Source organism: Callorhinus ursinus, unplaced genomic scaffold (assembly GCF_003265705.2).
Source record: "Callorhinus ursinus isolate GAN/ISIS: 27379988/994484 unplaced genomic scaffold, GSC_fseal_2.0 scaffold1, whole genome shotgun sequence".
NCBI lineage: Eukaryota > Metazoa > Chordata > Mammalia > Carnivora > Otariidae > Callorhinus > Callorhinus ursinus.
In genome coordinates this window covers 49,152,547-49,169,894 of record NW_027397063.1, presented here as the reverse complement: position 1 = coordinate 49,169,894, position 17,348 = coordinate 49,152,547, and the positions used below count along the sequence as shown (strand labels likewise).

The 17,348-nt window shown below is 42.1% G+C and overlaps 1 protein-coding gene across 2 annotated transcripts in view; it reads right to left on the bottom strand.

The window, feature by feature from the left end:
• The window catches only part of TMPRSS7 (transmembrane serine protease 7), a 36,513-nt gene extending 33,781 nt beyond the window's left edge, over positions 1-2,732 (bottom strand). For both annotated transcript variants that reach the window (XM_073901289.1, XM_073901238.1), the window contains exons 1-2: positions 2,685-2,732; positions 751-958 (exon numbers count right to left, since the gene is read on the bottom strand). In XM_073901289.1, coding sequence (XP_073757390.1) covers positions 751-958; positions 2,685-2,732 — 256 coding nt within the window. The remainder of the gene's footprint in view (positions 1-750; positions 959-2,684) is intronic.
• Between the last annotated feature and the right edge of the window lie 14,616 nt (positions 2,733-17,348).

The following is a 17,348-nucleotide window of genomic DNA, read 5'->3' as shown; positions in this document are numbered from 1 at the left end:
ATATATACATATATACATATATACATATATATACACATATATATACATATATATGTATATCCCGAACTGTTCAATACAATATTCATTAATTATTTGCCTATAAATCCTGCCTCACAACCAATTTTTAATATCCTTGGGAGTACACATATCTTGTATCAAACATATTAACATGTATGGAGTTGCAAGTTGAGTGTAAGTCAACAAATGGTATAGTGACTGAGTGGAATGGGTAAGTACTCTTTACGAAAAAGCTTAGTCATAACTCCTGTCCAAAAGGATCAAGCAGATAGACAAAAGCATAACCAATCAGCTTGACAAAAACATAAACGCGTGGAGAGCAAGATGTATGAGTGAAAGGAAGCTCGGGGAGCAGGAAATGTGAGGTTGCCTAGAAACCAGCGGTGGGTGGAATGAGGAAATGAAACAACTGAGAAAACCATTCATTTCTTAAAGCTAAAAATGCATTACGTTGTTCCTGAGCTCGTCCACAGCTCCTGAGCATCCTCCTCAGCTCTTGTCATCCCATCCCCCATCCCTGCTCCTCCTGCTCTCCGGGGGCAAGCAAGCAGTGGTGGTAAAGGAAGAAATGGGAGAGACAATTCTGCTTTCTTCCTCCTGAAAACCTCCACAGTTTTAGGAGTGGCGATCAGTCTATGAACTTGGGAAGGTCTCTCAAACACACCCAGGGGCAGATGGGGCGTGCACTGCCTATATACTAGCAGCCCCAAAGGAACACGGATTTTCACTCACTGATGTAGAGCCACAGAAGTGTCCAGGCTGTGATGGCTAGGATGAATAGAAATACTGTGAAGACAATGATTTTGTTTTGGACATTCCAGAAGGGAGCTTTCTTCTTGGATGGCTTCTTGGGTTTGGCTTTGCCGATGGGTTTTCGAGGTGCTCGTCTACCTGGCAGCTTCCCTTGGGCACTGACCACCTGAACTGAGATATTGGATATCTTTAAAAAAAAAAAAAGAAAGAAAAGAAAAGAAAGGGGGAAAAAAGAAGATATATTAGTCTAGAACACATGTGGAATGGAGCCACCCACTCAGGAGAATCTTAGTGCTGAAAGGCCTCAATATATCAGTCAAATCAAATCATCGATATAAGTATAATGAATGATTTGCATTAAATCATGTAATTAAGATCCGAAAAATCAGACATTATATGAACCCCAGTGAATTAATTATTCATTATATGAATCCCAGATCCCCTCCTCAGCTCTCCAGTTCCGCCAAGTAGATGCTATAGAGGATGGGCCTGAATTTCATGGAGGGTGGGCCTGAATTTCATGGAGGGTAGACCAGAGGACCCGAAGGTCAGGAGGTTAAGAGTCTCTGAGGGTCATTTCATCTGTACAAAGCTCAGCTGTGGGAATAGGTGTGTATTTCACATGTTTGTACTATGTTGCTTTTCTCCCACCATCAATTTCTTCTGGCTGAGGCAGGACTGAAAATAAGGATATAAGTGAGTTCCTCAGAGAAACAAATTGATATCTTATTTATGGCTTCCTGACTGGGTGTTACAGAAAAAAAAGTTGTGGATGATGATGCTCTGGTTTGTGCAGGGCTGTGGGATAGGAGCCAGGGCCTCCCATGCATGCACTTTCAAGACAGCCAATGAGCTGATCAGGGATTCAGTTTCTCAATGGCAAATGAAATAATTATTTAAAAATAAAGAATGAAATAGAGGACTCGGAAAATTATTGGTTTTAGTGTACTGATGTGCGAAGTGTTATGTGCAAGAGGAAAAAAATGCATTATTTAACTATTTCCCTCCTCTTTTTTTTTTTTTTCTCCCCTACCCTCTGTCATCTGATGCTGTGAATTCTTTAATAATGTATGCAAGAGTTTAGGTTCTTTCAAGGAGAGATTTATACATGTCGGGGTAACTAAACTCCAGCGATGAAATAACTTTTAACCACACATTCCCTTAAAGGCAACAATCTAGAACACCAGTTCCAAAGAAATCATCTCTCTTTTGAGTTCTCTTAAGAGTTCTCTCATTCTCTCTTACTCTCCCTCACTCTTCCCTTCAAAGTCCATGTCTCCAGTCTTTAATCCTACTGATTAATGGGATAATATGTGACCAAGTACATTCTGAATTATTCATGGCCCCCTCATTCTTTTTGCCAAACATCTTTGTCAACCCCTGGAGTGAAATGTAGCTTATATCCCTCCTGGTGAAATTGAACTAGATGAGGCCTCGATGAATGCGATGTCCTGCAGGCATGAGGATGGTGTTTCTACAGAGAAAAACATTCTATTGCAGGATGAGCTGACTATGGTGCCAAACTACTTTCAAATATTCCCCCAAAGAAGTGAAAAAGGGAAATGCACAGAAATTCTGGCACGTGTAGAACTGACAAGGGCAAGGTTGGGTCCTTCAGGGGAGGAACACATTATAGGCCGTTTCAGTTAGCACTGATTAAATTTTAAAATGGAATTTGCATAGAGATCAGTACAATTTCCCTGGAGTTTTAGAAAAACAATTGCAAATCAATTGCCAAGTACAGCACTTTGAAACAAGCTCACATTGGTAAAATCCATTAAGTACCGTAAGAAGATCAAGTATGTTATTAAAGCTCTCTTTATTTGTAAAAAGTCACACGGTCTCATTTTACTAACAAGGTCACCAATAAATGGCATTCAAGTAAGAGGGAAGCCTTCCCACATTGTACTTACGTTCATGTCGGCAGGTTTGGATGAAACATCGGTGTTCTCTTTGTCCATTGTTAGGTTTTCTATGTGTGAGCACAGAGGGGTCTCGAAGCTAGTTTACCCTCTCACATTCTTGCTTGAGGAGAATGGGTGGCTGCGCTCAAGCTAGCTTTCAGAGGGAAGGAATCAATTTACCTCCACCGGGGCCAGTTCAGAAACTGAAGCTGCCTCATTGTTATACAGTGAGTGTTAAAGGGACCTTGCACCTCAACTTGGCACCCCAAACCACAGGCTTCTTAACATAACTCCATACGAGTCAGGCCCTCAGAACAGAGTCTCAAGGCAAGATTGCCTCACACGGACACATTCAACAATCGGAAAATATTTACAAGTCATTAAAATGTTGCCTTCCGGTTATAAAATTAATAACAGAGATGAAAAGTTAAATCAAATTAAAAAAAATTTTTTTACCTGTATCTTCTATTTACTAAGAATTTACTAAGAGATCTAACTTATAACCCTTAGTCCTGCTTCTTAGAAATCTCCACACCCCCATTTCTCTTGCTCGGATCCAAGAAGGTTCCAGAAGCCTCACTCTCTGATTCTGCTCTCGACTGTGCAGCTACGCGTTCTGAAAATCCCCATTCGAGAGGAATTTTTTTTAATTTTTTATTATTGTTATGTTAATCACCATACATTACATCATTAGTTTTTGATGTAGTGTTCCATGATTCATTGTTTGTGCATAACACCCAGTGCTCCACGCAGAATGTGCCCTCTTTAATACCCATCACCGGGCTAACCCATCCCCCCACCCCCCTCCCCTCTAGAACCCTCAGTTTCATTTGAGAGGAATTTTTCCTTTTTTCTCCCCGCTCTTGAAGTCCTCTGTCAACCTGGGCGATAATGCCCTGCACTCATCTCCCTCATTCTTGCCCACACCAGCCTGAATTAGGTTCAAGGGTGGGAAGTGGGGAATCACAAGGGGCCTCTGTCCTCAGCAGACAAGGAAGGAAAAGGCCAGGCTTGCCCACACGTTTCACAGCTCGCCCCTGTGACACAAACAGGCTTTCTTGTGAGCACCAAGCATTAATGGAAAGCGGATCAATGGCCCTTTAGAGGAGAAGCTCTGCTCCAGACACAATATCCAGCATCCCTCAAGGGCCATTCGTAAGAAAGGACATGAGAAACTGCCTGCTGAAAGTGGTCAAACATTAGTCAGGTAAGGACAGAATGACAGACAAACTATGTCATGTCGTACTAATTCACTTCCTGGCTTTGTAATTTATTAATAACACCAATGAAATGACTAGTTAATGCTTTAGGCTTTATAAGATTGGGAAATCTAAAAATAGAGCTTTCTTTAATTGCCCCTCTTTTCTGTATTATTTCCCTTATTTCTAGAACTATTCCTTTCACCAGTATAAGTAAGCCCCATGTCCTGGGCAGTGGCCACTGACAAAGACTCTCTCTTTGAGAGTCAACCCTGAGACAGGCTCCTCTGAGCCCTCTTGTTGACTAGGTCCCATCCTTGGGCCCTGTCCTCAGCCTTCCCAGCCCAGTTGTAGCAAGAATCCTGCTGTCAGGTTAGTCAGAATTCCAACCCCCAACGTTGACATCTGATCACCCCTGATACCTGATCAAGGTCCTCATCCCCTACCCTTGATGTATAAATCCTTTGTCTGCCTTTGGCGAGAATCTCCCTACCCTTTGCTGTCTTCTCTTAGTGATTTTTCCGCTCACCAGCCCCCTAACTGTGCTCACTGACCACAAATCACCAGCTATCTTTGATGTATCTGGAGTTGGGCTAAGTTCTATCCTGCAGTCTCTTTCCCCTATTGCAACAGTACTGAATAAAATCTGTCTTTGGAGCCTTTCCTGGGTGTCCAGCTCTATTTCTCTTTGACATCACCATGAATGGGAAGGGGTAGCAAATCAAAGGAGGCTACACTATATGCACGGGATTTTAAAACAACCAGAAAGCCAACTAAAGTCTGCTTTATATTATTACCATATACCAGCAATTCCAAATAATGTCTAAACAGTAAAATACTCCTCCCTGAAAAAAAAGCTTTGACTGGGATAAGTTTGAAATAATTGCTGTCCATTATTACAACTGAGTTTTAAAAATATGTATATACAAGCTTCAAATGAGCATGTTTTTATTCTCATCTTTCAATAAATAATGAATGTCATGCAGAAGTTAATTGAGAGACTCCCATTCATAGAGTCGGTCTCGAACACAAGAGGACTCTGTGACACCTGCTTCTTTCAAGAGTAAGCTTCCAATGGTCTGGAATCATTTGAACTTACTTGGTGCAGAATCCTGGGTCTCCGACAAACCCTGTGGAGCTACATATTCCTGCATTTAAACAGAAGATATACCGTAAGCAACAGTAGCACCATGACAAAGATGAAGAGATGGAACTTCAATTATTTAATTTTTGTTCATCTATGGGACCATTTGGAGTTAATTTATATTGCAAATTTAAAACAGGCACACAGGGGCGCCTGGGTGGCTCAGTCGGTTAGGTGTCTGCCTTCAGTTCAGGTCATGATCCCGGGGTCCTGGGATCGAGCCCCAAGTCGGGCTCTCTGCTCAGCGGGAGCCTGCTTCTCCCTCTCCCTGTCATTTCCCCTGCTTGTGTTCTCTCTCTCTATCTCTCTCTGTCAAGTAAATAAATAAAATCTTTAAAAAAAATAAAACAGGCATATAGGGAGTAAACTGCAAAGTGTAATAATTTTTATATAATATTTTACATGCAATATTTATCTTGTTAATCCAGGTGTGTAGATGCATTTACCCTACTGAATTTTTTTCAACTGTATGTTTGAAATTTTTCTTGATAAAATGTTGGGGGTGCTGTGGAATCATCATTTCTGAGAGTTAAAGACTGTAGACAAGCCGTTGGTTTTGGAAGACAATGGCAAAGAAAGCTGGGATATAAGATAAAGTCTGGATGACTGAGCCTGCATCCATCTCCCCATGGAAATTCTGGTACGGAGAATACTGACATGGAAGTTCTGGTATGGAGCCCCTTCCTTCAATTCCAGAACACGTGATCAAATCACAGCGGCCAGATAGAGGTTGGTGCTTTTTATCCTAAGCAGTTTGAAAGACAGTGAAGAGGTTTCTACCCGCTTCCTAGGAACAGAAGTCCCTGTGCTGTGTGCTGATTGCCCGGTTAAGCAGATAGTGTGCAGTGACTGAAGGAGAAATACCTCTCCATTGGATTCGGCAGTAGTCCTTGGGAGCGCGCGACTGACCCAACACATCGATTCAACGCACAAAAACATTTCTAAAGTTTCAACCTTCTATCGAATGGCAAGCCCGGTGCATCTGAAGGTCTGGAAGTGGGGCCAAGTCATCCATCTAACCTGAGCAATGTTCTGAGCCCTGGCATAGAAAGCACTTAGCAGGTGCCACCTCCTTCCTTGCCTAACCAGAGGAGAGCCCAGCTCCCCAACAACTGACGAAGTTTGTTTCTACTACTTAGGGCCCACTTCTCTCTATTATGATAAATGGCCATGGGCAAAGTTGCTATCTGATCACCACTCACCACCAAGCTCTCCACAGAAGGGGAGTGAAGCCTGAGGAATCACGAGGTGGTACAGAAGCCTGGGAAGACAGCCAATCATTTAACCTTATCACCCTTAGTGCGCTGTAATAAAACGACATGACAGTGGTCATGGCCTCCCTTTTCCCACTGACTCATATGGACCACAATCTTAATCCTCTTTGTCACATCACATGAATCTTTTTATTTAATTTTAAAGATTTTATTTATTTATTTGAGAGAGAGAGAGAGCAAGCGAGAGAGAGCACAAGCTGTGGGGGGAGGGACAGAGGAAGAGGGAGAAGCTTATTCTCGCCAAGCAGGGAGCCCCATGCAGGGCTCGATCCCGGGACCCTGGGACCATGCCCTGAGCCGAAGGCAGATGCTTAACTCACTGAGCCACCCAGGCGCCCCCACATGAATCTTTCTAAAATAATGAAGTAAGGGTGGGGCATCTTAGAGAACCCCTAGATCTAGACTATCATAATATCTTCTTAACTGGTTTCCCTCTTCTGGGCTCATCCCTCACAGGCGCACATCACTACTAAATAAATCTTCCTAAAATAACTCTCTAATACCACCTCCATCCTGACAATGGCAGCCCAGTCTCCTTTTGTTCAGTGCTCCCAGGCTGACATTCAAGGTCTTCTTCCATGTGGCACCAGGTTACCTTCCTCTGTCCTCCTGTTACCTCCACTAAATCTGCCCTGTCAAATCAACCATTTTCAATCTTTAGTGCAGCCATTTATTCACCAATCATCATTTACTCAGCATTTACTACATGCCTACTATGTGACAGATGCCAAAAATTTTTTTAAATGTCTTTTTTTTAAAGATTTTATTTATTTATTTGACACAAAGAGAGATAGAGAACACACGAGGGGGAAGTGGCAGGCAGAGAGAGAGGGAGAAGCAGGCTCCCCGCTGAGCAGAGAGCCCGATGTGGGACTCGATCCCAGGACCCTGGGATCATGACCGGAGCCGAAGGCAGATGCTTAACCGACTGAGCCACCCAGGTGTCCCTGGATGCCAAACATTTTAAAATAAATAAAATATACCACTGCCCTTAAAAAGCTCTCAGTAGAGGGAGCAGACATGCAAACTATAGATTACAATATTTTGTAATAAGTGTTATCAAAGAGGTGTCAACAAGATGCGATAGAAGAGGCTGATTACAACAACCCTCCCTTCTGAATCTCATGCCCCCAGTTCATATTACTATTCAAATTCTAACCACTTTCAACATTCCACTTGTAGCTCACCTATGAGCTTTTCCACTCCAGCCCACAGTACTCTCTTCTCCCTAACTGAAAAATCTTTATTGTAAATACCAGTACTTGAGACTTAAGTAATGTTATAATGATTCATCACACACTTCTTTGTAGCATCTCTCATGTTGTCTTGTTGGTTATTCCTCTTGTCACATGTATATCCTATCTCCAAGCTCCTTGAAGACAGGAGCCCCTGCAATATAAAAGCTTTGGGGGCTGGGCAATAGCCCCTTCAGAAATCTGCCACATCTGGGATTGGCTTCACCTTATTTACTAGCTAACAAGTTAGCTCATTACTATTTCATTGATGGTGGCAGAAGACACACAATTCATGGCTCAGCAGGTGGCATGAGTACCAGCATGTTTGCATCAGGCCCCTCTTTTCCAGAGTCCCACAGGGGTGACACAACATGATTCAGATGAGTGCAGTGGACTTACCTCACAGCTGAGGAGCACTGAGCTTGGGGAATCCACCGTTTTTATAGCAAGCGATAAACAAGACTGTCCTTTGTCCAAGATGGAGATATGACCTCACCCTTGGAGGTTGTTCCTGAAAACACACTTAGAGAAAGAGCCAAGACACGGAGCAGCGAGGACATTGTGTTTTTTACATACACAGTGTACTAGTTTTCTGGGGCTGTCATAACAAAGTACCACAAATTTGGGGGCTTAAGAAAACAGAAATTCATTGTTCCACTGTTTTGGAGGCTAGAAGTCCAAAATCAAGGTGTCAGCAGAACCTTTCTCCCTCTGAGATATGTAAGGTTAAATCCTTCCTTGCCTCTTCCTAGCTTCTGATGGTAGCCAGTGTTCCTCAGCACCTTGGCTTTCAGCTGTAGCACTTCAGTCCCTGTCACCCTTGTCACATTGGATTTTCCCTTTAGGTGTCTCTGTGTCTCTTCTTACAGGAACACCAGCCATACTGGATTAAGGGCCACCCCACTATGGTATGACCACATATTAACCAATTACATCTGCAATGACCCTATTTCCAAATAAAGTCACATTCTGAGGCAGTGGGAGTTAGGGCTTCAACTTATCTTTTGGGGTGAGACAGTTAAGCCCATAACACCCCACAAGATCTGTAGAAGTGGAAGAAACTATTGGAGGATTGTCACTCTCAGCAGAGTAAATTTCCTCTTAATGGATAGCATTTTGAAAATTCTACAGCCTGGTCAGAGTCTGGGACAGCTATAGGTAGTATTCTAACTGGATTATCTAGATGTTATCCTGAAACTCCATCATACTCTTCTGACTCCCTTTTCCTCTGTGGTGAGAAGGAGGAAGGATGGCGCAGTACGACTGAGTGATGGTCCAGGAGGAGCCGTTAATACATCACCCATGGTCAGCCACATCAATACCAAGGGGCAAATGTTCAGATGAGATTGTCCTGCATTAGATCAGTAATGGGAAAAAAAAGGGGGTGGATGGCTAATGCCTCTTCTCTTTCCGGCTCAATAACCACATTAAAAAGACCTCTTTTCTCTTTTTAAGTGCATGGTATAAAGATTGCTCAATTCAGTAAAAACATATAGTTGGGCTGAAGAGCACTTGAATAAACTAGTCCGGAAGTGATTCTCCAATACGCCCCTAACCAGATATACCTGAGAGAACTCAGATTGACCCATGCTGGTAAAAAGCATTCCCACAGAAAGCTGTATTGACTTGGCCAAACATCTGGTTCCCTGTAGGTGCTGAATCAGCTCAATGCTTGAAGGAATGAATCTGCCCTAACTAAAAAGTATTGACTTTGGAAATTATGCAAAGGTCACTAGATTATAAGGGAATACTTTGAAACCAACTTTAAAAATCAGATTAATCAGATTGAAAGGCTAGGATTGGGGAAATGACAGCATGATATAAAATGAGAATATATGATAGGAAGACTGAACTAAAACAGGGAATCAAAATGAACTTGGCACAGGAAAGTTTGGAGAAAAAGGAAGAACAAAAACAAGGGGAGGAGAAAACAAAAAGACAAGAGCAGTGACATCATTTTAAAGGTGTATCCCCTGGCGTAACTGGGCCTGGAGACCATCTCTCTTAGCAGAGTCAAGCCTTACAGTGTTAGGCAGAGTAACATTTCCCTGCCAATTTCATTTGTTTCGCTGTTCAGCGCTCTGAACTCCTTTGGAGTTCAGCCCCTTGTCTACCAACTTTCCCAGAGGCTATGTGCATATTCTGGAATCTGAAATAAATCCCATTCAACTATTTGCTCATTATCCTAAATCATTCCCAATTTGAGTCCCCAGTGGCCTTGATGTAATTTACAAATGGCAAACAAGAAATACCTCAGCATATATTCGGGTCATTTCTGTCAAAGATCAGATGCTTGGGAGCACAGCTAACATCCAAATAAACACATCAGTGATGTGGTAAAACAAAAATCCTCCCCTCTGCCACACCTCAACACAAGAGAGCTATCCAATTTTCATAGCTTTTCTGAGATTTCCAAATTGAGTTAGACCTTTCCCCCTAAAAAACAGTTTGGCTTTCCAACATTTCCTATCTTAATTGGGGGATAGTGATAGAGCGTGGAAGCTGATCTCTCTCCCCTTCTTTTTGCAATTATGAAGCTGCTGTAGGTTTGGGTTTTGTTCCAGCCAACACAGAGCATGTCCGTGTGTGGTTTCTGTCACAATAGTTGCTAAATTCTTTTTTATTCATTACCACTGGTATCTCTATTTGATTAGGGCTTACCTAAAACCTCAGGGAATCTGGGATAGGTGCTTATTTGTCAGCGTGTCTCCTGGCTATCACATTGTGACTGCTCTCACTTGAGAGTTCTAAAACCTGGTTGGGGGCGGCCGGGTGGCTCAGTCAGTTGGGCGTCTGCCTTTGGCTCTGGTCATGATCCCGGGGGCCTGAGATCGATTCCCGCCTCGGGCTCCCTGCTTAGCGGGGAGTCTGCCTCTCCCTCTGCCTCTGCCGCTCCCCCTGCTTGTTTTCTCCCTCTCTCTCTATCAAAAAAATAAAATCTTTAAAAAATAAAACATGGTTGGGGGCATCCTTGGACCTGGCCTCAAGATGCAAAAGGCTCCAGTGGAGTTTTATTGCCCTTCCCCAACAGGCCAAGCACTTCTTTTCTGAGGACGATCGTTGCCATCCTCTTGCTTTCCCGTCAAGCGTAAAGGGCATATGAATGGATGTCTCTGCTAAGCGATCATGCATGCATCAATTTGCTCCAATGGACCAGATAGAGTTTTATCTTAAATGGTATTTTTGCACTTCTTTCACAAGGTGAATGTTACCAGAAGTCCTTGACGGTGCCAACTGCCAGTTATCCGCAGCTGCCAAATCCCCTTTCTCAATACAGGCACCCCAGCTTCACTGATGAAATTAGTGTCTGAACCAAACCAGCAAAGGCTGGAATCTGCCCACTAGGCTGGTATCTGGCTGTAAGATTAGTCATTGCTCCACACAGTAATCCGGAGCCGTGAAGCAGGGCTGCTCAGGTAGGGGGCTCCAGGGCCTGACTCTCCTAGGGCTAAACTCACCTCAGCGGAGGGAGTCTCGGTTCTAAGAAAGAGCCTGAGGGTAGCATGAGCCTTGACATATAGCAAGTGCTCAGTAAAACTTGGCTAATGTGTTAATTAAATATTAATTAAGAACATCTACTAATTATCATGGATTAAGCGATTCAACATTGCCAAAAATCTAGTTTCTCTAGAATTATTTCTTTTTGCCACCCAGGGGTGGGTGTATTACAGACTAGTTTGCTTCTCAAAAATAAATTTTCTGCCTCAGGAGAGAGCCTCCCTCGCCTTAGCCTAATCCTGGCCTTAAACGATTCCAAAGAAACGGAAAAAGTCACATAACATTTTTATAGCTTTGCAGGAATATTTCTGATCAAGAATTGTATGTTAAACGTTCACGTGTAAAACAAGCTATCTTAAGTTATTGGTTACTTCTCTATGCACCAGGGTACTCTGAATTCGGGAAGGAATTAAACACGTCTTTTGAGCTGGGTCCAGAAAATCGTACATATTTGCGCTTTTCTGAATTATAGACAAGTGAGCTCTTCACTGTGAGTTCCTACCGCGGAAAAATTAAATGCTGGTTGAGCACAGGGGGGACCACGTTCTCGCTTTTGTATCCCCCAGAGTCCAACAGTGTGTCTCAGATGTGGAAGGCAGGGCAGTATAATGGAATTCATAAAACTCTGTAATCATAATATTCAGAGTTCCAATTCTAGTTTCCCCATAACTAGCTGTGAGACCTTGGGCAGTCCTTCGCCTTCTCTGATCCTTACTTTTCTTATCTGGAAAATGATGTAAATACTCATCTTGCAGGACTGTTATATGCATTTGAAGAGATCGATTATATAGAGCACCTGACACTTAGTAGGTGCTCAATAAATATCTTTCAAGCGAAATTCCCTTAGCTCGTTATTTTTTCCTTCAGTTGTTTTGAAACAGGATTTCTTCTCAGGCAGACTTTCTCATTTGGCAATCTCTGTGAGCCAAACTCATTCCATCATAAGACTGATGCAGTGTTCTCCCAAAGAATTACTGATCCAAGAATGTGGAACCAGCATGGATCTTTAATTTTATCTGAGAGAATGCCATTCAATATCTGTTTCATTAAAATAAAGGTCAGTAGGGCAATAATCGCTCTAAACCCAATTGAACCATAGTGAGATTTATCCTTGCCCTTCAAGATAGCTTTGCATTATCTGCTCAGGGCCATAAAAGTTGACATATTTATTTTGTGAGCATATAATAGGCTTACAGCCACATCAGATCTTTGATTTTGCTGAATGACAAATTAACCACGTTTACTTTAGTTCTTTTGTCTAAGACATTCAAGTTGAATTCTGGAAGTAATCATTTCTGTTCTGGTCTCATATTTTGCCTTTTTTTTTTTTTTTAACCAGTTGACTCTTCTGTCTTACCAACCCTGTGTACGTCAGAGTCAGTAACGAGCATGAATAGCTCATGGATTTAATGTGCTCTTTGGCAGAGATGAAAAATGTTGGGATTTGGGGTTAGGACCCAGCAATCATAAAACTCCTTTGCAGCTGCTCAGGAAGAACACCAAGTTCCACTGACATCTTAATACGCAGATGGTGTCTTTCAGAACATTCACACACGTATTTTTTAAGCGAGAATGCTGATGAGAGTGTAGAGAAGTGGCCACACTTATCCTTCCTCGGGGGAGATAGTGACCTTAAACTTACTCATCATCCGTACCATGAGGGCATTACCAAGCTCATGTGAAAGGTCACCTTGAATCTACATCATTCAAGAAGCTGACTGAATGGGGACAGTTAGCTTTCAAACTGTCTAAGCGAACTAGGCATACACAACAACCTGCAAGAACGATGTTTTCATTTCTGCCAATAATGCTACCAGGAGTTACTCTGTGCTTCTTGTTACCATAGCAGTGAAAGAGTCATAGTCAACAGAATTATTTTAATTTTAATGACTGGTGAAATTAGCAGTTTTGAGGCGATGGCAATTACATTTATTATCAACAATAGTGCTGCAATCTATTATGTCATTAAAGATTTCTATAAATGATAACTAAAATGACAGCATGCCTAGAAATAAAAAAAAAACAAAACCAAGGCTTTATGAAAATTGGGCTTTGCATTTCCACTAACATAAGACCAGCCTCAATCACTGTTGTTGGTGGGAGGGGTGATAGGAAAAGCAGACAACTCTGGCCTAGTCTGTTTGCCTGGAGTCAGACATTTTCTTAAGTCATCTTTCTGTCTCTGACATATTAGACAACCATTAAGTGGGACATACAGTCACACTGCAACCAGGCACAACACTGCAAATGGCATCCCTACAGATGTCACTAGCCATTAGCAAATCTTTTTGTTTCCAGGATCATCAGGAGCCTTGATCGTGGCTCCTGGGTTGAAGCAGATGTCTGAAGCCGAGAGCTTGATGTGTTGATCCCGTGGTGGATCTGCAACCGTCACCAGGGAAAATTCTTTTCTTGTTTCTTTTTTTTTTTTAAAGATTTTATTTATTTATTTGACAGAGAGAGAGAGAGCAAGAGCAGGAACACAAGCAGGGGGAGTGGGAGAGGGAGAAGCAGGCTTCCCACCTAGCAGAGAGCCCGATGCGGGGCTCGATCCCAGGACCCTGGGATCATGACCTGAGCTGAAGGCAGACGCTTAATGACTGAGCCACCCAGGCGCCCCACCAGGGAAAATTCTATACTTGAGAACAAACAATGTTGAGGCCTTCTTTTAAGATCCTGACCCTTAGCTCTGTCCCCTGGCAGTCTAAGATGGAAGAAGGCTCCCCGGCATGGGTACCACAGGTCCTTCCCACGTCACATGGCTCTTGTTCAAGGCTACCCAGCAAGGATTTGTCTGGAAATCCAAGCCTGTTCCTCATTGTTTTAGCTCTATTGGGTGCAGGCAGGTTGGGGCAAATGGTAAGGAAGCCCCTACATTCCCAGGATGGCACAAAGCAGAAGCTCTTGAGTCTAGTCTCTTCTGGCAAACATTCCCAGGCCAGCCCAGCCCAGAGAGCTATTCCTTCAGAGAGACCAAGTGGACATGGCTCTCATTTGGCCCTTCAACAAGCAATGGATACAAGGAGCTGCAGAGTAGATTCTGTTTGTTCAACTAGACTACAAATTCATTCCATTAAAAGCCATGTTCATATTTCCTTGTCTCCCTACTTGTAATACAATTCCATAAATATATTAAGGACTCAGTAAATTCTTATTGATTGATGGCAGGGATGGGGGTTTTCTAGTCATTTCTTTTCTTTTTTTTTTTTTTCTAGTCATTTCCATACCTTTAGCACATAGATGGCTTTTGCTGATCCCCAGGACAGTTTTTGAATACATAAATAAATGAAAAGAATAGAATGCTACATTAAGACATGGCTTAATAAAGCCTTAGGAAGAATTAGGATTAGCAGAAAGGCTGAGTAATAAAAATGAACGAGTGTTTCTCTGGAAGCCTCTAAAGAAGCCGCTAAAGATTAACTAGCCAAATGATATAAAAGTCATTTCACCTTTGGTTTCTAGTATTATTATGAATAAAACTCAAGGTTCAGAATAGGTGATCTCTCAATGATTTTAGAAGAGGAAAAGGGTTCAAGCCTCTACTTAGGGCTAGCCAGGGATAGGCCCCAAAGAGCCCATCCAGTTTAAAAATAAAGGGGAGGGGTTCTTTTTAAAAGAGAGCAAAAGGTTCATTCTAACAGATTTTTTAAAAATTCACTGCTGGAATTGTTTAGATATTGTTTTGTTTAGAATTTTTCACATCTATGTTCCCAAGTGAAATCAGTCTGTAATTTTCTTATTCTTGTTGGGTTTGGGAATCAATATTAAATGTGTTTGTCTTTTCCTAACAATTTCTTAAATTTATCAATATCTCTATATTTCCTCCAAACAGGACACTTTCTTTTTCTTTTCCTCGATAGTTATAGATAACCTTTTTCTCTCTCTATTGTTTAGTTGTGGTTTCCTCACTAACTTCTCCTCATTTCCCATATCAAATAGCATTTTCCTAGTAAGATATTTTTCTAATTGGAATACTTAATCCAGTTATGTTTTCAGAGGGTCTTTGTTAAATATTTTTGCTCCACTTTTGGGTTTAAAAAATTAGTTGCTATGTAGAAAATTACATGTTTAATGTTTTCTTTTATCCCTTCAGTTCCTCAAAAATATCACTTTATGTCTCCAGGTTACTGTTGAGAAGTTCAATTTTAATATGATATTCCCCCCTCATATGTAATGGGCTTTGATTTTTAAAAGCTTTGAGAGTTTTGTGTTTATTCTTAGTGGTCATACATTTCACAATACTGTTTCCCACTGAGGACTCATCATTTATTTTTTGGAATCTTTGTAAGTCTTTTAAAACTGAGTCCTTAGGTCTTTTTTTTTTTTCCCTGCGAAATTCTCAAAATCATTTCTTCAAATTTTTCCTCCCCTGTATTGATCTTTTTCCTTTCCTTCTGAGATTCCAATTATATGATTTTTGGCCCATATCACTTAACAATTTTTTTTGTATTTACCATTTATTTGTGCCTATCTTTTTTTATAGAATAACTTGTTTTGATATTCCAACTTATTAGCTTGTTCATGTTATCCATTCTACTCTCAATCTTTATTTCATTTGTTTTTTTTAAGATTTTATTTATTTATTTGGGAGAGAGAGCTAGCAAGTGCATGGGGGTGGGGGGGGCGGGTAGAGGGAGAGGGAGAAGCAGACTCCCCACTGAGGAGGGAGCCTGACATGACTCAGGCTGGATCCCAGGACCTGGAGATAATGACCTGAGCTGAAGAAAGCTGCTTAATTGACTAAGTCACCCAGGCGCCCCATTATTTCATTTATTTTTTTATGTTCCATATCCCCAGTTAATTTTTCTTCATAATGGATTATTGCTTCATGTGTCCAATAATTTCTCTTATCATTTTTATTATATTTATTAGACTACTTTTAAATGATTTTTCTGTCTGGTCCATGAATTCTACTTCATGGGGTAAGGGTGATCCAGTGTGTCTTTCGATCACGGTACTTTTGTTCCTCAGGAGTCTTCCAGATGCTGCCTGTGAGTTCACACTGCCCTGAGGTTATCTGCTACCTTGATTGCAAATACAAAGTGTGGAAAGGGGGAAAAAAACCTCAGGCCCCAGTTTGGATTGCTTCTGGGGACTCTTGGGAGCTGGAACTATTGTGTTGAGGCAGGTAGTCTTTGGAATTATGAACTGGGCTCTCATTCATGCTGTGTTAACTCTTATGCTCCAATACACCTTCTCCCCCCTAAGGCCTCCATTTTTTTTTTTTTAACAGTCTCATTTCTAGGCTGTCATCATGCAAAGGGACTCAGAGATGGGAGCCTGAGGAGGTGGGGGCGCTCATGCTGGGAGGAGGAAATAGCCAGGTGCCCGCAAGTCTATCAGTGTTCTATCACCTGCTCCTCACTCGGGCTGGGCTCCCTAGATTTGGGAGGCTACTTCCTCCCTGTTCTGAGCTGATTTCGCTGTTTTTCTGCCTCTTTTTTTTCTGTCTCTGGCACTGCAGTGGTGGAACCAGGGCGGTGTGGGGAACCGAACAGGCAGAGCCCGGCAGCTCTCTCCCAAACCTACCCCACCGCTGATGGAGGCTATGTCCCACGTCCCCACTCCCAATCCCAGACAGGGACCTGACCACCTTCTATCTCTCTCCAGGAATTCCCTTCCAGTTTTATTTGTTTTTTTGGGGATCCATCAACCTGACTCTCTTGCTTTTACGGCAACTCCGAGGTAAGGGTTCAGCCGCCATGCTCATGTGACATCTTTTCAGGAACGAACAACTCGCCCACCAGTGGCTGTCAGAGTCCATAGGGCTCCTCCAGGACACATTAGGTCCTTTAGGTGACTCAGGCTCATTCCTTTTACTGATTCTTGTTTGTTTTCTTTTAATATTAAAAGTCTTTTAAAATCTTATGCTGAATCCTAATATATAAAATGGGTAAGATCAGTGATGCTCTCACTGGAGAAGGAATGGGGACCCAGGATTCTGCCTCTTTTAAGCAGCACTTCCCACCCCCTGGGGATCCCATAGAAATCTCTATGGGAGCCTAGAACTGCAGAGAACACAGTCTGAAAAGCCACCACCCAAACATTTAGAGGGTGACAATATCTACAGTTTCATTTATTTTTATCTTTTCTTGTCAATTAACAATTCATGGTATGGGTACAATGCCTTATTTCTTTTCTTACTAAATGCATCCCTTTTTTTTTTCTTGTTTCTACTGGTAGGAAAGAATAAGATTAAGTTTTGGCCCCAAGGTTTATTAGCCTTCTTAATTTTTGTATGGCTGACAGAATCTCTGGAACCTATCCATCTTAGCTACAGCTCAGTCTTAGGCAGTATCCAACAGTTTTAGGGATTTAGACCC